This window comes from Oncorhynchus masou, chromosome 15, assembly GCF_036934945.1.
Source record: "Oncorhynchus masou masou isolate Uvic2021 chromosome 15, UVic_Omas_1.1, whole genome shotgun sequence".
Classification (NCBI taxonomy): domain Eukaryota; kingdom Metazoa; phylum Chordata; class Actinopteri; order Salmoniformes; family Salmonidae; genus Oncorhynchus; species Oncorhynchus masou.
Window position 1 is genome coordinate 8,401,583 of NC_088226.1, and position 23,318 is coordinate 8,424,900.

Consider the following 23,318-nt stretch of genomic DNA (forward strand, 5'->3'; position numbering starts at 1 on the left):
GAGAGAGAGAAAGAGGGTTGGTGACTATGACTAGGGTTTGGTATGTCCTGTGCAGTTAGCATATGCATGAAACGGCCTATGCTCTGAGCCATCTCTCACAGCATGCAGCTTCCCCACCTGCCAGCTCATCAGTTCAAAACAAGCCTATTCTCTCAAAATCCCCATAGCAAAAGAAGCTAACAAAAACAAAAGCCTTCTGTCTCTATGAATACTGAAACGGTTATCCAGTATGCAGTAACCAAAACAAACAGACCCTAGGCACAGAGCTCTGGTTGCCATTTTGGATTTCCAGCAGGATGAGTGAGGCCAAGAGCCGGGTGTTGTCTGTGAGGGAGAAACTGCCCCCAACTCCGGATCCCTCACAGGGAGGGCTCAGAGAGCCACGCGTCCTCAAACCCGAGTGTAGGCTTGGTCACAAGGGGTCTGATTGAGACTGACAATAATAAACCTGACCATGTTTATTTAGAGAGTGTTTGTAAATTTGCCAACCTGCATTGGCTGTGACTCAGTTAGTTCCCTTTCAACCTTTGAAGCAGAAACCTTCCAGAGCCCAGAGGTACAGTAAAGGAGGGGTCCTCCTTTCATTCTAACTCAGGTATGACAACACCAAGCCGAGGGGTGAACATAGTCCTACCTGGCTCCAAGCCTCATCAATTAGTCATACGACAATGTGGGGAGTGTGATAGCAAGCTAAGCAACAACAACAGACAGACGGTGGTGACAATGACACAACATTATATTGGAGTGGTGGTGACACTAAGTGGGCCTTGTTCACATCTATTTGCCAAGACAACCTTTTGGATGGAACGTATGTGACCGCTCCAAGTGGACCAGTCTCTTACTGTGCTCAGAGTCAGAAAAGAAATGTAAGACAGGAGGGGAAGTGAGCTGTGCATACAGAGATGCTCTAACTGCTGGGCTGACTGGGAACACGAGACTGTTCTCACACTTCACACTGAGGAAGAAGAAGGACAACTCTCTTTCCTCTGCCATGTGTAAGGCTGGTGCCGCCAGCACAGCACACATCCTCAGGCAAACCCAGTAATGTAGAGTAGACTGTTTGTGTGGGCGGCTGCCTGAGTCATATGTGTTGATGGAGCGGTTCTAGCCACTCCACCACTGATCTGACGTGAAGGAGTTAATGGGGTCCAATAGGGATCAGTGCTGCTGGTCCCAGTGGACGAGAGAGTTACTGACAAAGATCAACACGATGCACAGCTCTCCCTCTCTCTCACTCTGACTCACTCTCTCCCTATTTCTCTACAACCACCTCATCATTTCAGTTCCTCTCTTTCAAGTGATTTCTCTCTCTGTTACAGAGATCATGGTAGCAGAGGTCATGGTAGCAGAGGTCATGGTAAGATGATGAGCAGAAGAGAGTTGAACAGGAAGGAGGGAGAAAAAAAGACTGTTATACAGAGGAATAGAGAATGCCTCAGGACACCTCATGGTGTTGGGGATGTTGTCTGGTGTTATGGAGCTAATTGAGTTTATCATCACACAGGAGGGCTCAACCCTGGGCATGCGAACCAGCTGCCAGACATGTGGCTCCCTGCAACAGGACAACAGGGAAGGACAGACAGACAGATCCAGACAGACCTTGCGCTGGGCCTGCGTCAGCCACTCCTCCTCCATCTCCCTCCTTGCTTTCTCGTCGTCCTGCTGCCTACGTCGCTTGTCCTGGTGATGGGAGAAGAAGAGAAAGAGACCAACAAAAAGAGAGATTTAGGGTTGAGTGGAGGTAGAGATATACTTATGTTTCTGAACCTAATGAGGAGCACTTCCTGTTATTGAGCATCTCAGACGTGTGTCACCACAGAGACAGAGTCCCACAGCTCACACTGCTTTCAAGCTCTATTGAAATAGTCACAGTTGTCATTTGAATGATGCTAGTGAAGGAGAAGATAACAGCACAACTACAGTACTGTATATCTTATGACAGTATAACTGAAAAGCGGTGACAGTAGATCACAGTGACAAGCCCCATAGACATATATGCTGTTGACCGGTGGAACAGCTGGTTCTTTAAGGTCAAAGTGCAGAGAAACGGAGATGAAGCGGAGGCAAGGCTAGGAGCACGTGGGCATGCCAGCACTCCATCCTCATCAGCTAGTCTGACAGTAACACACATATCACACATACTGCACATTCATGTTCTGTTAGGAGGAGTGGTTCACTCCCATACATTAGCACCAATCCAGGCCTGAGACTGCTATCCCTTTGGATTTCTCATAGTTTCCCCAACATCCCTCCTTTCAAAAGCAACTGCAATTAGATTATGCTAAACAGAAGGGCTCATTTAGATCAGAATTTAATTAATGATTTTGGTCTAACCTAATTCAATAAGAACTGTGTTGGGGCATAACATGTGGGAGTTGGCTAGACCCCAAATGCATCAAAGAAAGACAGGATAAAGCATGGAGGGAAGGCATGAGCATTGTGTGTGTGTGTGTGTGTGTGTGTGTATTACTACTATCCCTTAATGCTCAAGGTCCCTGTAGTGTTTAACCCTGCTGATGAGGTCAGTAGTGGCCCTGAAGCAAACGCCATGCAACCCAATTGAATTATTCAAACATGGACAGACCGGGGGAGAGCTGTCATGCCCTGACCTTAGAGAGCCTTTTTATTTCTCTATTTGGTTAGGTCAGGGTGTGATTTGGGCGGGCATTCTAGTTTTTTATTTCTTTGTTGGCCAGGTATGGTTCCCAATCAGAGGCAGCTGTCTATCGTTGTCTCTGACTGGGAATCATACTTAGGCAGCCTGTTTTTTCACCCTAGTTTGTGGGATTTTGTTTTGCATATTTGCTGTGGAGCCTGCAGAACTTTACGTTCTTTTGTATTTTGTTGTTTTTTGGTGTCATTTGAAAATGAAATGAAAGGTACGCCTACCACGCTGCACCTTGGTCTCCTTCTAACGATGGACGTAACAGAAGATCCCACCACCAAAGGACCAAGCAGCGTGGCCAGGAGGAGCAGGGATCCTGGGCCCGGGAGAAAAGTGAATTGAGGACATCCTGGACATGGGAGGATATATTAGACGGTAAAGGATCCTGGACGTGGGAGGAGATCCAGGCTGGAATGGATCGCCTTCCATGGGAGCAGACGGAGGCAGCGAGGGAAGAACAACGACGACACCGGGGTTCGCGACCTCGACGCAAGCACGAGAGGCAGCCCCCCCCAACTCCCCGCACTCGCTTTAAGGAGCGTGTGACCCTTCAGGCACCATGCTTTGCAGTTACACGTACTGTGTCGCCGGTACGCATCCACAGCCCGGTGCACTCTGTGCCAGCTTCCCGCATTTGCCGTGCTAGAGTGGGCATTCAGCCAGGACGGATTGTGCCGGCTCAGAGCTCCTGGTCTCCGGTGCGACTCTTCGGCCCAGGATATCCTGCGCCGGCTCTGCGCACTGTGTCTCCGGTGCTTCTTCACAGCCCAGTGCGTCCTGTGCCAGCACCCCGCAATTGCCGGGCTAGGGTGAGCATCCAGCCAGGACGCGTTGTGCCAGCTCTACGCTCCAGACCTCCAGTCCACCTTCATGGGCCCATTATATCCTGCGCCGGCTCTACGCGCAATGCCTCCAGTGCACCTTCACAGCCCAGTGCGTCCTCTGCCAGTGCCCCGCACTTGCCGGGCTAAAGTGAGCATCCAGCCAGGACAGGTTGTGCCAGCTCTGCGCTCCAGACCTCCGGTGCGTCTCCACGGCCCAGTATATCCTGTGCCGGCTCCACGCACCAGGCCTTCAGTGCGTCTCTCCAGCCCGGTGCGTCCTGTGCCAGCTCTACGCACCCGGCCTCCAGTGATGATTCAGGGCACAAAGCCTCCAGGGATGATCCATGGCCCGAAGCCTCCAATGGTGATCCATAGCCCGAAGCCTCCAGTGATGATCCATGGCCCGAAGCCTCCAGTGATGATCCATGGCACGAAGCCTCCAGTGTAGAGTCATGGCATGAAGCCTCCAGAGACGGCCTCCAGTCCGGGGCCCACAGCGAGGGTGCCCAGTCCGGGGCCCGCAGCGAGGGTGCCCAGTCTGGGGCCCACAGCGAGGGTGCCCAGTCCAGGGCCTGCAGCGAGGATGCCCAGTCCGGGGCCCGCAACGAGGGTGCCCAGTCCGGGTTTGGCGATGAGGGTCCCAGAGGTGCCGCCAAAGTGGGGTGAGCCAGTGGTGGAGCGGGGTCTGCGTCCCACACCTGGGCCGCCTCCGCGGATAGATGCCCAACCAGACCCTCCCCTATAGGTTTAGGTTTTTCGGCCGGGGTCCGCACTTTTTGGGGGGGGGGGGGGGGGGGGGGTACTGTCACACCCTAACCTTAGAGATCCTGTTTATGTCTCTATTTTGGTTTGGTCAGGGTGTGAGTTGGGGTGGGTATTCTATACTCTATTATTTGTATTTCTATGTTTTGGCCGGGTAGGGTTCTCAATCAGGGACAGCTGTCTATCATTGTCTCTGATTGAGAACCATACTTAGGTAGCCCTTTTTCTAACTGTCTTTGTGGGAAGTTGACTTTGTTTAGGGCACATAGCCTTTAGCTTCACGGTTTGTTTAGTAGTGTTTATTGTTTTGTTTGGTGTCATTTTCCAAACAAAGAGAAAATGTATGCTCACCACGCTGCACCTTGGTCCTCTTCCTTTAATGGCCGTGAGAGACTCACCTCTATAGCCTGCACTCTCTGCTGGTACTTCTCTGCCTCGTCCATGCTGGGTCTACAACACAAGAACACAGAGGAGAGTTATAGTTACTTTACTCCTACTGTAGCAGTCCAGAAATCTGTTCATCATATAAATGAAACTCAATTATTAAAAGTTATTCCACACATATTTGGCAAAAGCGCATAACTGATTTTCAATTCCCTTCGCTGTGGGACAGTGGATGAGAGAGTGTGATGATGTGATGCCAGATCCTAGATCAGTCATATATCAAAGCAGTGCAGAGGCTTATCATGGAGAAACTGCTACACTACTGTATTCTGTCATGTACTGGGTCCTTTGGGTGTTGACCTGTCATCCTTCAACCCACCAACTACATATTCATATTATTATACACTTTCCACAGAGGTGACTGGAAAACAGCCTGTTAGCAATATCTGCACTAGAGATGATTACTACATAATTCTTATATAATTATTTAAAGCCTAAATGAGAGAGCAGAGAGGAACTGGGAGAAGAGAGAGCACATAGCAGCACTTGATGCTGAGTTGCTGAGCTCCCAACAGTAATAAGTCTGACTGAAATTAAAGGAATGATTGATTCCTGGAGCAGCAACCTCAAACTTTATCCCTGTGTGTATGAGGAGAGGGAATAAAACAGAGGCTGTGGAGAGGACTATGGATCAGTTTGGCTTACAGTAAGAGTGGGAGGGGAGAGCTGCTCTCAGAAGATATATTAGGTTCACTCCATTCCTATGTTATCATTAATTGTAAATAAAATGCTATAAACCAACCTGTCGCAGCTTTGATCACTGACATGACAATGCCACTAGTCCAGAGTGTACTACAGAGTGTAATACACAGTGTACTACAGTACAGAGTGTACTACAGAGTGTACCACAGAATGTACTACAGTGTACATAGTGTACTACAGAGTGTACTACAGTACAGAGTATACTAGAGTGTACTACAGTAGAGTGTACGACACAGTGTACTACACAACAGAATGTACTACAGAGTGTACCACAGAGTGTACTACAGTACAGAGTGTACTACTGTACATAGTGTACGACAGTGTACTACTGTACAGAGTGTACAACACTAGAGTGTACTACACTACAGAGTGTACTACAGTGTACTACAGTACAGAGTGTACTAACTACAGTACAGAGTGTACTACACTACAGATTATTACTACAGAGTGTACTACACTACAGCGTATTAGAATGTACTACACTACAGAGTATTACTACAGAGTATACTACAAAGCACAGTGTTCAACATATTGTACTACACTATAGAGTGTACTACACTACAGAGTGTACTACACTACAAAGAATTACTACAGAGTGTAATACAGTACGTACTACAGAGTGTACTACACTACATCATATTAGAATGTGCTACACTACAGAGTGTACTACAGTGTACTACAGTACAGCTTGTACTACAGTACAGAGTGTACTACAGAGTGTACGACAGAATGTACTACAGTGTACATAGGGTACTACAGAGTGTACTACAGTACAGAGTGTACTAGAGTGTACTAACTACAATACAGAGTGTACTACACTACAGAGTATTACGACAGAATGTACTACACTACAGCGTATTAGAATGTACTACACTACAGAGTATTACTACAGAGTGTACCACAAAACACAGTGTACAACAGAGTGTACTACACTATAGAGTGTACTACACTACATAGTGTACTACAGAGTGTACTACACTACAGAGTATTACTACAGAGTGTACTACAGTACGTACTACACTACCGCATATTAGAATGTACTACACTACAGAGTATTACTACAGAGCATACTACAAAAAACAGTGTACAACAGAGTGTACTACACTACATAGTGTACTACAGAGTGTACTACACTACAGTGTATTACTACAGAGTGTCCTACACTACAGCGTATTACTACAGCGTGCACTACACTACAGCGTATTACTACAGTGTACCACACTATTGCGTATTACTACATAGTGTACTACATTACAGCGTATTACTACAGTGTGTACAACACTACAGCGTATTACTACATAGTGTACTACATTACAGCGTATTACTACATAGTGTACTACACTAAAGCGTATTATTACATAGTGTACTACACTACAGCGTATTACTACAGTGTGTACTACACTACAGCGTATTACTACATAGTGTACTACATTACAGCGTATTACTACATAGTGTACTACACTACAGTGTATTACAACATAGTGTACTACACTACAGCGTATTACTACAGTGTGTACTACACTACAGCGTATTACTACATAGTGTACTACACTACAGCGTATTACTACAGTGTGTACTACACTACAGCGTATTACTACATAGTGTACTACACTACAGCGTATTACTACATAGTGTACTACACTACAGCGTATTACTACATAGTGCACTACAGTATCTCATCCTGTCATCTATTTAAACACACTTAGAAGTGTTGACATAAGAAGAGCTGGAAGATGCCGATTGAGTCAAACTCCAACAACTGTCAGAAGGGCTACACACACACACACACACACACACACACACACACACACACACACACACACACACACACACACACACACACACACACACACACACACACACACACACACACACAACTCAAATCAAAGCTCACTCTGGGAGATGGCTGCTTGATTGAAGTTGCAGATGTGTTAAGCAATAAGAGATCTATAATGATTCACAGCCAGTGACAGCCATTTCATGAGGGCAGAAGATATTATAATTATACAGTATTATAACTATACAGGTTATAATTCAACCTCAGATATTTACCTTATATCTTTAAATTAATAAATATTCTATTCACATGATATACATGATTGGTATAACTAGCCTACTATGGAGAATGGTACTCGAAGTACCGTTCTGTCCAACTCAGATTGATACTATATAGCATAAGTGGTTAGAGATTTAGGATGGTTGTATGGTGTCTGAGGGCTGTTTGTCCCAGGCGGGCATTGTAGTGAGGGTGACAGACAGCTCTAGAGGTAGAGGGGGTGTTGTATTGATGGCAGGGCTGTGATGGAGAGGGAGGGGCTGTCTCACACCCAACACGGGGGTCATTGGTGGGCATTGTCACGGTGATGGAGTGCCACAGGCAGAGGTTCATTAGAGCGCTGCCAACCCGGGGGACTCTCCTTGTCCAGATGATGGACGCCTTACACATTGCCAACCGCCAGCCAGCCCAGAGCCCCCCCACTCACTTGGACACCCCAGTCCTTCTGTGTTTGTCTGTGTATGACTGGCTGCTGCTGCTACCCTGGAGAGAGTATACCACTTTGTTTGTACAGTCTGAGGGGGGGGTGTACTAACTACACCAGTTATCATATGAGTCCACACTCAGAGAGAGAGAGACAGAGAGAGAGACAGAGACAGAGAGAGAGAGAAGGAGAGAGGGGACCGGACCTTCCAGGGAGCTTCCCAGGGTTTCTGCTTAACTTAAATGTAACTTCAGAGGAGAAATGACCAGGGCCAAAGGGACAGAAACTTTCCATGCATCAAATGTCCCTGTACACTGTACTGTAACTCAGCCTCTTGAGAGACCCTGACCTGAAAGAGAGAGATAGAGGAAAGAGAGACATCTGGGTCCTCTGTGACCTGACCTGGACTGAGGGGAAAACACAATGTACTTCCGACAACTACAAATCGAGCACTTAAGCCAGAGTCCCTGCAACCCGTTTCCACTGAGTGGAGTCTTGGAACGGGACCAAAATGGAATGTAAGCACAGACACTGAGGCTGGTGTTTGGGTGTCCCTTACCTGTCCCCACCCTGTCACTGAGCTCTCTCTCTCTCTCTCTCTCTCTCTCTCTCTCTCTCTCTCTCTCTCTCTCTCTCTCTCTCTCTCTCTCTCTCTCTCTCTCTCTCTCTCTCTCTCTCTCTCTCTCTCTCTCTCTCTCTCTCTCTCTCTCTCTCTCTCTCTCTCTCTCTCTCTCTCTCTCTCTCTCTCTCTCTCTCTCTCTCTCTCTCTCTCTCTCTCTCTCTCTCTCTCTCTCTCTCTCTCTCTCTCTCTCTCTCTCTCTCTCTCTCTCTCTCTCTCTCTCTCGTCAGCAGAGAGAGAAGTGCTCTCACGGAACATGGAGTGCCCACTCAGGCTGAACTGATTTCTCTCCAGCTCTGGGTGAGATCCAGGGACGGAGTGAGTGTGTTGTGTGTGTCACATTGAGTGTTTCACAGGGGGACACAGACAGTATGTACAGGAAGGTGGGGGTGTAAATGGATGGGTGATGTGTGTGTGGGAGAGAGATAGATCTGACCTGTGTCTCTCAGCCACAAACAACTACAAGACGTCGGACAGTCAGCGCCTTATCTTCTCCAAGGGGGTTGGAAATCTCTTCTGTCTTTTCCGCTTAAGGCACGGCTCACTGAATGTGACTGTAAGACTGCAGGGGGGGGGGGCACTGGGAGATATTTAGTTGTGTACAAGAAAGAATAGCTTTACACATTCAGTATTACTGTAATCACTATGGGGGATGAACAATACTCAAGAGGAGCACTGCCCATAATATTGGAATGGTGGGTGGAAACGTAGGGGGAAAGGCACCATCCCCAGGGATGGAGGTAAAATGTTCTCCAAGATTTCTGGTATACATTAAGTTGAGTGCCAGGAGTTTTTCCTGGCTGTGTGATCTGACCAGAAAAGACTTGGCCTTAGTTGTGACTATAACTAGGGCCCAGATTTTATCTGGCCAGGTCCCATGATCTGGAAATAACTCCTGGCACTAAATGCATCGTAATCGCAATCGTTAGTGTAAAAACAAGAAATGTCCAATCTGGTCTGGCCACTGGTCTTCATGGCACATCCAGTCCACAGAGTGAGACAAACTCAGACCCTACCACTTAGCCATATTCTACATTGGGGTGAGAGTCAGCTAGTCCAGAGAGAAAGCGATTCTCTGTCCCAGAAACCAGTCATGTACAAAAGTTACGCTGCTCCGCTCCCTAATGTATAATTCAGCACTAGGAAGGAATTCTATCTTTTATCGACTAGGTTTTTAAAGTTACTCTCTGTGTTGTTTTCCAAGTCCTCTAGTTCCTGTTGCTGAAAGCATGGATTCAATTGTATATACTTTTGGTTTTTAATAAAGTGCAAGTGCTTTAAGTCGTTGTGGGTGTGCATGTCTGCATGCATTTGTTTGTTTGTGTGAATCTGTGCACGTGTGTTTGGTAGATTGAGTGCTGCAAGTATAGGGATCCGTAAAAGTGACAGAACATGAGTGGAATATATTTGATTTGAATGCCACAGAAGTATAACTCACAGAACATTCTTCCTCATTCTTCCTCAAAAGCAGGTCTGGAGGAGGGAGCTCACAGCTCTGTGACTGATGTGACGGTGGGAACTCTGGAGATGTGAGAACAGTATAAGCTCCCAGTGAGATTCTGGAGGTAATCAGGAAGCCACACATCTCTCCTGCAAGGTCACAGCTGAAGTTTTATTCACATCCAAAACATCTCTAAATGGGATGTAAGGCAGCGATCAGGGAGATAATTGGGCTTTAGCAGAGGTGTTCACCCAGCAACAATATTCATACACCAGTAACTATGGGATGTCCTGAACTCTGTAACCAACACCACCATTTCCAGGAACAGAGGTGCAGCTAACATTCCAGTACAATGAAGTCAACTAGAGAATACAGTACGTTCCATCGGAATCACTGTTGTCCAGACATACAGTAGACTGTGGTAGTGTACTAGGCTGAGTCAGGACAGGAGAGCCCCAACCCTCCTCAGCCTGGCACAGGATGGGCTGCTAGGTGCCAGGACTTCCAGGACTGGTAGGCTTTACTCAACTGAAAGCACACAGCTAAGCAGGGGAGACGGACTCACATTAATGGTCTCTCTATCACCTGGGCCACACACACACACACGGAAGTTCCTGCCATGTTGAGGCCCAGATTGCAGGGCATGTGTCTGTTGCCTACCAAGCGTTTGCATTGTCATTGTGGGTTACTTCGTCATTGGGTTCAATCACCATCAGAGCTGTGCTTGGTGGCACAGATGGCTCCTGTGTGCTCTGTTTGTTTGTCTGAGCCTCTCTGTCAACGTCTCTAATTAGAATAAGGAGAAACAGTATGCTGTTTCCCAACAGGAAGTAAGATGCAGCAATACACTCAATTTAACTTCACAAGAGCTCACACAGGAGCTCCGCCTATCACGTGCACACACACCGACGTTCAAAGGTGCATGCGCACGAACACACACCCACAACCACACTCATTAACACACACACACTTCACCAACTTTCCCTGGCAAACACACTTGGATGGAAATGCGCTCTCACTTCGTAACGGTTTTCCTAGAAAGAGTACTGAACTGTGTGCCGTTTAAATGTGTGCCGTTTATACTGAACAAAAATATAAACGCAACTTGTAAAGTGTTGGTCCCATGTTTCATGAGTTGAAATAAAATATTCTCCATATGCACAAAAACCTTATTTCTCTCAAATTGTAACGGTTTTCTTCTGGGGAAAGAGAGGGGCGGACCAAAACACAGCGTGGTTACTTGTAAACATCTTTAATAAAGATGAACAATGAACAATCTACAAAACAAGAAATGTGAAAAATCCGAAACAGCCCTATTTCTTTTTTATAAAAAATAATTTATTACCTTCAATACCATTCATTCTTTACAACTCATAATTTTCATACATACTCCAATAATGGTATTTTAATTTTAATTAAACAAAAACCCCAAACAAAACCTCAGGGGAGCATCTTCCCTCCCCGTCACCCTACAAACTACCTTTCCCTATCTCCCCGTCCCTAATCTATCCCCTTACAAATCTAAATGACACCCAGCCCTAAACCCACCTTCCACCTCTCCCGAGCAGCATGCTGCCCCCACTTCCTCTCCTCCCTCTTCATCCTGCCCCTCAAATCTCCTTCCACCCTCCTCACTATCCCTTCCACCCCCCAATCTCTCCATGTCTTCACCATGTTCTGCCTGGCTTCCCACAGCCCCCGTTTAAAGAGACTCATGAGAAGCCAGAGCAGAAACCTGTCCCTATCCGTCCCTCTCGCTCTCCCTACACCTCTCTAACCTGGCCCACGCCAATACAAAATCCCCCCTTACCAAACCTAACAACACCCGTGCACTAGCCCATACTACTCCAGCAAAGGCACAGTCCCAAAAGACATGGCGCACAGTCTCCTCCCTGCCACAAGAGGATCTTGGACAGGTGGGGGATTGCACCAAACTATACCGGTACATGATGGAACATACCGGCAAGCACTTATGGAGGCTCAACCAATTCAGGTCCTTGAGCCTGTTGTCCAGATCCCGCGCCTGCACTCCTTCCCAGACCACTTCCGAGATGCCCACTACAGGCGCCGGACTCCCTGCCTTTCTGACCTCCTCGTACAGGTGCCTGTGATCTAAACCTACTCGGGCAACTTCAACCTCAGGGTGCGCACGCAGCCACTTGGTCGCAAATCAAATTTGAATTTGAAATTTGAATTTGATTTGATGACCAAAGTGCCACGGCAGCTGTTCCGCCCGAGGACCCGTGTTAGACCACACCATTACGCTTCTCGCCTGATACGAGAAGAACACCCGCAGGAGGTAACCGGACGGGTGTATCACTGGATGAGCAATCTCCATTAACAAGAAAGAAACAAAAATTGCGTCCAGCTTGAGGGGGAAATGTGGTACCCCCCTACCTCCCTCCCCGATGGGACAGAGCATGCGTGCCCTGGCGACCCACTCGCACCTGCCACTCCACATGAACTGAAACACAAGCCTCACTAGAGGCCTCCTCAGACAAGCCGGCAATGGGTAGATGTACGCCAAATACAAAAGAGACAGCAACACATCCACCTTTAGGACCAGGACTTTGCCCATAAAAGACAAATACCTAGCCTTCTACATTGCTAGCTTCCTCTGTACCACTGCGATACGCATGTTCCAGTTTAGCGTCGCTGAGCTGGAGGTCTCAAAATGGACCCCGAGAATCCTCAGGGCCCCCTCACAGAGAGATAACCCCCCAGGCACCTCCGTTCTACTGCGCCATCTTCCGAAAAACTTGACGGAAGACTTTGCATGGTTCAGAACTGCTCCCGACGCTCGGGTGAAATCCCCAAAGATGGCAAAGGACCTTGTCAGGCACGAGTCCTTACAAAGCAGCAAGGAAGTGTCGTCGGCGTACTTCGTCATCTTAACACGCAGCCCACCACTTCCAGGGATCAACAAGCCTTCCACCCCTGTGTCTGCCCTAATGGCAGCCCCCAGAGGCTCCATGTACAGAACGAAGAGGAGAGCCGAGAGTGGGCACCCCTGCCTGACCCCAGACGACAGGTCAAAAACGTCACCCAAGTGACTATTTACACTAACTCGGCACCCCGCTCCGACATATAATGTACGAATCCATCCTATGAACTTCTCCCCAAATCCTAATCGACCTAACACTCTGAATAAAAAGGATCTATTCACGAGATCAAAAGCTTTCGCCTGATCTAGCGCTGCTACCATTAAAGGCAGTCTTCTATCTTCAACCCAAGCGATGGAGTCCCTGATTAACTGTAGGTTCCATCTAATAGAGCGGTCCTCTACCCCGCACGTCTGATCCTCATGGACGACGTAGGGAAGGGCTGTGCGCAACCGGTCTGCTAAAACCTTTGCAAGTAGCTTGTAATCTACACACAGCATGGTCAACGGCCGCCAGTTGCCAAGGTCTGTTACTTCCCCCTTCTTATATAAAAGTGACAGCACACCAACAGCCATTGATCCCCCCGGGACCCCCGTCTCAAGGATGGCCTTCAAGACTTCGAGGACCACTGGTCCAAGTATACCCCAAAACTTGAGATAAAACTCAGCCGGCAGCCCATCCATCCCAGGCACCTTCCCTTTTCCCATCCTCCTAAGAGCGCTCTCAACCTCTTCTAGTGAAATCTGGGCCTCCATCACTTCTCTAATGTCCTCCGGCAACCACCTGGACAAGTGTTCTAAAAACACATTTCCCTGCTCTACATCTATTTCCCTTTCCTTAAATAAACCTTGGAAATGATCAGTTGTCACCCTGACCATATCCTCTGGTTCTCTAACTATATTACCATTTTCTTCCCTAACGCCATGCATTACCTTCCTACTCTGTCTGGCCCTAACCGACTTAAAGAACATAGCAGAACAAGTCTCATTATGTTGTAGAAAGCCACTATGCACACGCTCCAGGAAAGCTCGAGCCTTCCGCTCCTGCAACTCCCTGAGCTGCGCCTTTAGGGTTGCGGATCTCTCCCAGTCAAACGACCCGCCAAGGTTGCCTACCTCGTATTCGAGTTCAATTAACTTTTGGATACGATCCACCTCCCTCCTCTCCTCCCTTTTTTTCCTCTTGCAATACCCTATTATAAAAGCCCTAATCCTCACCTTAACTAATTCCCACCACTCTAACACTCCCTCGCACATGGACCGGAGGCCTTCAAGCCTCCAAAAGAAACCATAAAACCCGTCAACAAAAGCCTGCTCCTCCAGCACATCCCGATCTAACTTCCAGTACCCCCTACCAAAGAGGCAGACTGGCGACCCCACCTGCAGGAGCACCCCGTCGTGATCCGAAAAGAAAACAGGCAACAGCCGCCCAGACAACTTACCCAAAGACCTGGGTACAAAAATATAGTCGAGCCTCCGCTCAACCCCCCTGGAGTTGCGCCATGTAGGACCGGCCATTTTCGGAGTAGTGTGCAGACCACCATCTACCAGACCATGGCAAGCCATTAGCCCGGCAATGGCGCCTGCACTGCTACCCCCCCTATTCCTAAATCTGTATTAGAATCCCCCCTATCACTAATTTCCTATTTGTGACACACAGGGGCGTCAGATAGTCCACCATCTTCCTCCTGTCTGCCACCACCTGTGGCCCATACACCACCACTAATCTAAATTTACAATCCCTTATCGTGACATCCACCCCTATAACCCTCACCTGCATTACCACAAAAGAATCCTCTGCTTTTACCTCCCTGTGCCCACACAAAATCCCTACCCCGATGAGTGCACCCCCCCAATACCCCAAACCGACTCCCCCTTGTCCCACTCCCTCTTAAACCTACTAACATCCCCTCCATCCCTCAGGTGAACCTCCTGTAAAAAACAAAAATCAAACCCCACACCCTCCAAATAACTAAAAACCGCCCTCCTCTTATCAAAATCCCTTAAACCCCTTACATTTAAACTAACAAAAGTAAAATTAGACCCCATGAAAGAATAAAATAAAAACATGTAATACACTCAAATTCTAAACCCAGACAGAAAAAAAAACAGGAGACTCACCCGATGCTCCCCTGCACCATATCTACCGATGAGAACACCATCCGTACTCCCGACATCCCCCCCTCTTCCTCCATCTCACCAACCCAGGATGCAGGAATTCCTCCATCTCACCAACCCAGGATGCAGGAATAGTGTTTGGCTCCGGGGTGCCCGGCACCCTGGGTCTACCCCCACAATCCTCCCCTCCCCAGTGCTGCAGCAGAAAGGTATTGGGAAGTTCAATAGATCAGGGCCTGGTCTTGTCTACTCTGTTTTAATGAGTCCTGCGTGTATTGTGGGCAAGGTTGAAGGAAACAGAAGACACATACAGTACATGTTTCAGAAGACACATACATGTTTCAGGGTACTGACATAACCCCAGTTCTATGAACCAATTTACTCTCCCGACCTCATTTTCAGACCGGGCGACCCATAGTTTAGGAATCGCTGTCCCAACTGCTGTGTATGTACAGTATGTCAGGCTGCATCCTCTTCCCTGCGGTACCTACCGTGCCGAATCAAAGCAATACCATGAGGAGGTGACTGAGCCTAGCTATAGTTAATGGGAACAGACCAGGGTACAAAATGATCAGATGCAGCCAATGCTTGCACCCCACCCCAACTTCCACAGATGGTTCACCTGTGTACAAAAACCACCAGAGCTTGAATACTTTATCCAAAGCCATTTCAGGCAGTATGTTAATGAACAGAGATGACAGGGCATAAGACTGACAACAAACACAATTGCATTTTATCGATGGCAATTTTAATGAACAGAGATACCGTGATGCCATTCATCCGCCGCCATTAACTCATGTTTCACCATGATAATGCCTCCACTGATATACTGTCGATACACATGGATACACATGGACACATGCACACTTGGCTGCATAAACAAGCAGGCAGAAACAACGTAGTCTCTGCAGCAGCACATTGTGTGAATGGAATATTCTGCACAATGAGGGCCGATAATACACAGTGTTGACTCAGGAAAAGTTCTCATCTCATAAATAGTTAAAAAGCTGGGCTTTTAAAAGAATTGGTTAACCTGTGCCCTGCAAGTTTGGCGATCTACAAAATATGCATTCAGGGAGGTGGAATTGTGCTTTTCTGGGATGCCCAGCACTTAATAACTATGGCTCTGGCCTGGAGAATGTGGTCTATAAGCATGCCTGGTTAACTTTGAGATGAACCTGCTCTGAACCTGCTCTGCTCACATAGACTTCTCTCTACTTCTACCCAACACACACAACACCTCATCCTTTACACTTGACCATTATCATCACGTTATGCAGTTCTATTAACAGCAGAGTTGTCATCACTATGGAGAGAAAAGCCATAAGACAATGAGTTAAAGCTGGTGAACCTTACCTTACCTTCAGTGATTCAGCCGTTCTAGTCCATGATCAGAATGAAACTACCCACAATGACCAATCAACATTACGGCATTACAGCAATTATTGTCTGGCCGGCAACATCAAATTTGAAAGGCCTAATCCTCATACAGTAATAAACACTCTAGCAATATAAGTAATGAGCAATATAACTACTGACCTTTCATTTACTGCTGCTTAATATGACAGCTAGGTCACACTTTTGAGCTGAGGCTGGGGTCCTATGTGGCTCAGTTGGTAGAGCATGGTGCTTGCAATGCCAGGGTTGTGGGTTTGATTCCCACGGGGCACCAGCAAGAAAATGTATGTCACTCTGTATAAGAGCATCTGCTAATTGGCTAAAATGTCAAAAAAAGAAAAGAAGTTAAGGCCAAAGTGTACCGTTTGAGGTGTAGCTGTCAGTACCTGTGCACTGCAGGAGGCCAGGTTTAGGTTTGTGTGGAGCAAACCAAAATTGGTTCTGTAAAGGTTCCCAGTACATTTGTTAGGTTGTGGCAAATGTTCTCTTAACACAAAAGCTGTCTTTTTGTGATGATTATAGAATGTTTGTATAAAACATTTGCCTGATGTTCCTAGTACACATTTAATCTGTTCCCAGAATGTTTCATGATGTTGTGTGGACATTATAAGAGTTCCCAAAACACAAAAACTGTCCACTTGTGATGATTTTGTAAATGTTTCTATTAGGTTGCAAATCAAACAAATAGAATCAAAAATCATTTGCTTGATGTTGCAATAACATTCCCAGAACAATTATTTTGTTTCTTTAAAAGTTCATAAAACATTTCTTTAGGTTGTGGGAACATTGTGGATATATGACGAGATAGGTTCCTAAAACACAACAACTGTCCATTTGTGCAGACATTCAGATAATGTTTGTATCTGGGTGCACAAAACATTTCTTTGATGTTGCAAGAATGTTGACAGAACAGCCTTTCTGAGTTCTTTAAAGGTTCCCAGAAAATATAATTAGGTTTTGGGAACAGTGTGGGTGCATTACAAGAGATAGGTTCCCAAAACATAAAATATGCATGGTTGTGATGAAATTCATACAATTTAAGTGAGGTTGCACAGGACATTCCCTTAATGTTGTAAGAATTAAATAAGACAGTTTTATGACGTTCATAGACTATTCCATTGATTTTAACGAACGTCATAAAAACAGACTCATTGCTGCAACTGCCCAACAGGCTCGGGAGGCAATGGTCGAGTAATGGGTCCTCGGAAACATGACCCGCCAAACTGCACTTCTTAACACCCGCCCGCTGAACCTGGAAGCCAGCCGCACCAATGTGTCAGAGAAAACCCCATTCAACTGATGACCGAGGTCAGCCTGCAGGTGCTCGGCCCGCCACATGAAGTCGCTAGAGGGCAATGAGCCGTGGAAAGCCCCGCGGCCAAACCATCCCCGAACACGGACGATGCGGGGCCAATTCTGCACCGCCTTATGGAACTCCCAATCATGGCCGGTTGTGATACAGCCAGGATCGAACCCGGGTCTGTAGTGACGCCTCTAGCACTGCAATGCCTTGGACTGCTGCACCACTCAGGAGGCCCTTTCCAAAGATATTTCCCCCCCCCACACACACTCCTAAATATGAGCCTTTTTGCAGACAAGCTGATATTCAGTCCCATAGACACTCAGATCCCCTATGTACTTGAACACTATTTAATGGTTCACAGTTCTGACTTGTTCTTTCATTCAGATGACAGCAGCACTGATCTCTGACCCTCACGATGAAGGTCATTGAAAAGCCTGCTCACGTCTCGTCTTCACACATTCCAGGCAGTGAGATCACATTTACTGTACACACAGAGACAGTAAGAAGGCTGCAGAGGGCAGAGTGTACACAATGTAATCTCCTGTAATCTCCTAGCCTAGTAAAGTCACATGATGTCTTGCTGTCATTCCCTCTGTATGATTTCCACCTTCATAGAAACAGGCTGCTCGTCGAACATCTTATTCCACAATTATGGGCATTAATATGGAGTTAGTCCCCACTTTGCTGCTATAACAGCCTTCACTCTTCTGGGAAGGCTTTCCACTAGATGTTGGAACATTTCTGCTGGGACTTGCTTCCATTCAGCCACAAGAGAATTAGTACACTGATGTTGGGCGATTAGGCGTGGCTTACAGTCTGCATTCCAATTAATCTCAAAGGTGTTCGATGGAGTTGAGGTCAGGGTTCTGTGCAGGCCAGGCAAGTTCTTCCACACCGATCTCGACAAACCATTTCAGTATGGACCTGCTTTTGTGCATGGGGGCATTGTCATGCTGAAACAGGAAAAGGCCTTCCCCAAACTGTTGCCACAAAGTTGGAAGCACAAAATCATCTAGAATATCATTGTATGCTGTAGAGTTAAGATTTCCCTTCACTGGAACTAAGGGGCCTAGCCCGAACCATGAAAAACACCCCCAGACCATTATTCATCCTCCACCAAACCTTATAGTCGGCACTAAGCATTCGGGCAGGTAGCGTTCTCCTGGCATCCACCAAACCCAGATTCGTCCCTCGGACAACCAGATGGTGAAACGGGATTTATCACTCCAGAGGACACATTTCCACTGCTCCAGAGTCCATCGGCTGGTGAGCACCACTCCAGCTGATGCTTGGCATTGCACATGGTGATCTTAGGCTTGTGTGTGGCTGCTCGGCCATGGAAACCCATTTCATTAAGCTCTCAGGGAACAGTTATTGTGCTGACATTGCTTCCAGAGGCAGTTTGGAACTCGGTAATGAGTGTTGCAATATAAGAGAGATTATTTTTACGTGCTACACGCTTCAGCAGTCCCATTCTGTGAGCTTGATTGGCCTACCACTTCGTGGCTGAGCCGTTGTTGCTCCTAGACATTTCCAATTCACAATAACAGCACTTACAGTTGACCAGGGCAACTCTAGCAGGGCAGAAATTTGACGAACTGACTTGTTGGAAAAGTGGCATCCTATGACAGTGCCACAATGAAAGTCACTGAGCTCTCTGCTGCTGCCAATGTTTGTCTATGGAAACTGCATGGCTATGTGCTCAATTTTATACACCTGTCAGCAACGGGTGTGGCTGAAATAGCCGAATTGTGACGGCTGTTGAAGGAGGAGGACCAAGGTGCAGCGTGGTAAGTGTACATATTATTTTTATTTGAAAAGACGCCGTACCAAAAAATAAACACTACAAAACAAACCGTGAAGCTAAAGGTTATGTGCCCTAAACAAAGTCAACTTCCCACAAAGCCAGGTGGAAAAAGGGCTACCCAAGTATGATTCTCAATCAGAGACAATGATAGACAGCTGCCTCTGATTGAGAACCACACCCAGCCAAACACAAAGAAATAGAAAACATAGAAATAAAGAAACTAGAATGCCCACACTAGTCACACACTGGCCTAAATAAAATAGAGAATAAAAGCCTTTCTATGGCCAGGGCGTGACACGAATGCACTAATTTGAAGGGGTGTCCAAATACTTTTGTACATATAGTGTATGAACTGAACATAGACCAGTCTAAACATTACATTTAAACAAATGCATGCAATCATTTACACGTGTGTCATGTTCGTCGTAAGAATTATCGGACCAAGGTGCAGCGTGATATGGTTTCCACATGTTTATTAACTGAAACGCACAAAAACAATAAAGAATGAACTAAACGTGAAGACAATGGAGTGCTCACAGGCAACGACACATAAACAAGATCACACAAACACAGGTGGGACAAATAACTACTTAAATATGATCCCCAATTAGAGACAACAATTACCAGCTGCCTCTAATTGGGAATTATACAAAACACCAACATAGAAAAAGAAACTAGAACACAACATAGACATAGATATACTAGATCACCCTCTAGGCACGCCATGACCTACTACACAATAGAGAAACAATGGCTCTCTATGGGCAGGGCGTGATAGTACCCCCCCAAAGGTGCGGACTCCGGCCGCTAAACCTGAAACCAAATGGGGAGGGTGGGGGAGGGGGTGATTAGTGTCGATGTCTGTGGCGGCTCTGGTGCGGGCCGAAGAACCCGCTCATCCCGCGGATTCAGCCATGGACCCGGGCTGAACACTGTGCCTGGACTGGACATCGGTGCAGAGGAAGGCTCCTGCCATGGGGCGGGACTGGACTCTGTATCTGGACTGAGCTCCAGCGCAGAAGAAGACTCCAGGTCATGGAGCAGGACTGGACGCCGTGTTTGGACTGGACACCAGCGCAGAGGAGGGCTCCGGCCATGAAGCTGGACTGAACACCGTACCTGGACTGGGCACCAGCGCAGAATAAGGCTCTGACTATGTAACATGACTGAACACCGTGCCTAGACTGGGCACCGGCGTAGAGGAATGCTCCTGCCATGGAGCGGAACTGGACGACGTGTCTAGAAGCTCCGAACCGCCGACCGTCGTAGGAGGTTCCGGACTGTGGACCGTTGTAGGAGGTTCCGGACTGTGGACCGTTGCCGGAAGCTCTGGACTGGAAACCGTCGCCGGAAGCTCTGGACTGTGAACCACCGCCGGAAGCTCTGGACTGTGAATACGCACTGGAGGCCTAGTGCGTGGAGCCGGTACAGGTGGCACCGGACTGGTGACACACACTTCAGGGCGAGTGCGTGGAGCAGGCACAGGATGTACCAGACTGGAGAGGCGCACTGGAGGCCTGATGCGTGGAGCCGGCACAGGTGGTACCGGACTGGTGACACGCACTTCAGGGCGAGTGCAGGGAGCAGGCACAGGACGTACCGGACTGGTGACACACACTTCAGGGCGAGTGCAGGGAGCAGGCACAGGATGTACCGGACTGGTGACACGCACTTCAGGGCGAGTGCAGGGAGCAGGCACAGGACGTACCGGACTGGTGACACGCACTTCAGGGCGAGTGCAGGGAGCAGGCACAGGACGTACCGGACTGGTGACAGGCACTTCAGGGCGAGTGCGGGGAGCAGGCACAGGACGTACCGGACTAGGAAGGCGCACTGGAGACCTGGTGCGTATAGCTGGTATCAATTGTACCAGTTCGATGACACACTTAGCACGGCAAGTGCGAGGAGCTGGCGAGGACGTACTGGGCTGTGAAGGCGCACTGGAGACCTGGTGCGTAAAGCCGGCACAAATGGTACCGGACAAATGACACGCTCCTCAAGGCGAGTTTGGAGAGTTGTCACAGGACGTACAGGGCTGGGAAGGCGTACTGGAGACCTGGTGCGTGGAGCCGGCACAGATTTGACCAGACTGATAGCACACTCCTTAGGACGAGTACGGAGAGCTGACTCAGGTGGCATTAAACTGATAACACGCTCCTTAGGGCAAATGTCGTGCATCTTCCACCAACTCAACAACTCTCTCCGTTCTCTCTCCTCCAATATCTCCATCCACTCTCTGACGGTCTCTGACTCTCTTCTTTCACTCACCTCCAGTTTATCCCTCTTCTCCCAGACTGGCTCTGGTTCACTCCTCGTCTCCGCCGACCACCCCTTGTGCCCCCCCCCCAATTGGGCTGTTTTTTTGGTCTTTCTTTGTGGCCGCAAACCCCGCCGTCGCCGCTGTCTTCCCTTCTCTCTTTGCGTCTGCCGCCAAGGAAGGCTATCCTGTCCTGCCATGATTTCCTTCCAAGTCCAGGATACTTTCCCATCCAAGATCTCCTCCCAAGTCCACGATACCTTCCCATCCAAGACCTCCTCCCAAGTCCACATATACAAATACATTATGCACCACTAGTATGTCCTCATTCTGTCCTCCCCAACAGTGTAAATCATCTCTCATTCTATCTATGCACATTATATTCTACTTAATCCTAGTTTATTCTGTGTAGGCTAAGGCTCAAGCACATCTGATAAATCATGGCGTCCAGTTCATCACACAGTGTGCTCCTCCACAACACCCTGATCCAGTTGGAAAAACAAACCGAAGACATAAGCTGTTGTTGTTCCTTAGCTACGTTGTTTTTAGCCATCAACCCTGCAGCCTCAACAACATTACATCGTTAGAGAGGGACGATTACATCATTTGGGCGGAATATGTGGAATATATTAATGGTGATGTCTTTTCAAGTCAGATTAGAGATGAGGTCATGTTGTTAACCTCAGTGTTATGGTATGCATGGCTTTGTCATGTGAGGATGTCAACCGCACTTCCTTGACACAGCTTGGATTATGAAAAACAGATTGTCCATTCAAATGTGTAAACCCGTTGGAAAATAGTGTGTTCAGCATGCCACAAGTACTTTACACTCAATGTACTCTTTGGAAAAGGGTATTCAATGCACAATTCATATATTTTTCTTCTACACCTCACTTGACAAGTACTTTCACTGATTCAAATTCAGCATAAAAACGGCAATGGAGAAAAAGCATTTCAAACCAATTTTAGATGTTTCCAGAGCATTCTAACGCAGCTTCCTAAAATAGCTCAATGTCTCTTGGTAGAGGTTACAATTTAAGCACTTTAACAAAAACAGTTGGCCGTGTCAATGTACAGTGCAAGTCTAATGAGTTCATGGCTCCATAACGGGAAAAAGCATTCATCAAGCACTTTGTCTCACTTGCCAGGTTTATATTTTAACACCGCATTGTTGGAATAGGACCCGTAAGTTATTTATGAGGCAGCACTAGAGGAAAAGGGGCCCAACTATAGTCTTATTGAAGGGTAATTAGATCCATGTTATCTCCCACTCTACACTCAAAGACTCGATCGTGGACACTGTTACTGACACTTGTGGATGCTTCGCGTAATATATTGTTGCCTCTACCTTTTTGCCCTTTGTGCTGTTGTCTGTGCCTAACAATGTTTGTACCATGTTTGTGCTGCTATCTTGTTGTGCTGCTGCCATGTTGCTACCTTGTTGTTGTTGTGTTGCTACCATGATGTGCTACTATGCTGTTGTTGTCTTACGTCTCTCTTTATGTTGTGTTGTCTCTCTTGTCATGATGTGTGTGTTGTCCTAAAAAAAATGATATCCCAGCCCCCGTCCCCGCAGGGGGCCTTTTGCCTCTTGTTAGGCTGCCATTGTAAATAACA

At 47.4% G+C, this 23,318-nt stretch overlaps 1 protein-coding gene across 1 annotated transcript in view; it reads right to left on the reverse strand.

Moving 5' to 3' along the window:
- LOC135555493 (paralemmin-1-like) overlaps positions 1-23,318 on the reverse strand; it is a 32,590-nt gene that overhangs the window by 6,004 nt on the left and 3,268 nt on the right. The window contains exons 2-3 of the mRNA XM_064987972.1: positions 4,650-4,701; positions 1,600-1,680 (exon numbers count right to left, since the gene is read on the reverse strand). Of these exons, the coding sequence (XP_064844044.1) occupies positions 1,600-1,680; positions 4,650-4,694 (126 nt within the window). The 5' untranslated portion in view covers positions 4,695-4,701. The remainder of the gene's footprint in view (positions 1-1,599; positions 1,681-4,649; positions 4,702-23,318) is intronic.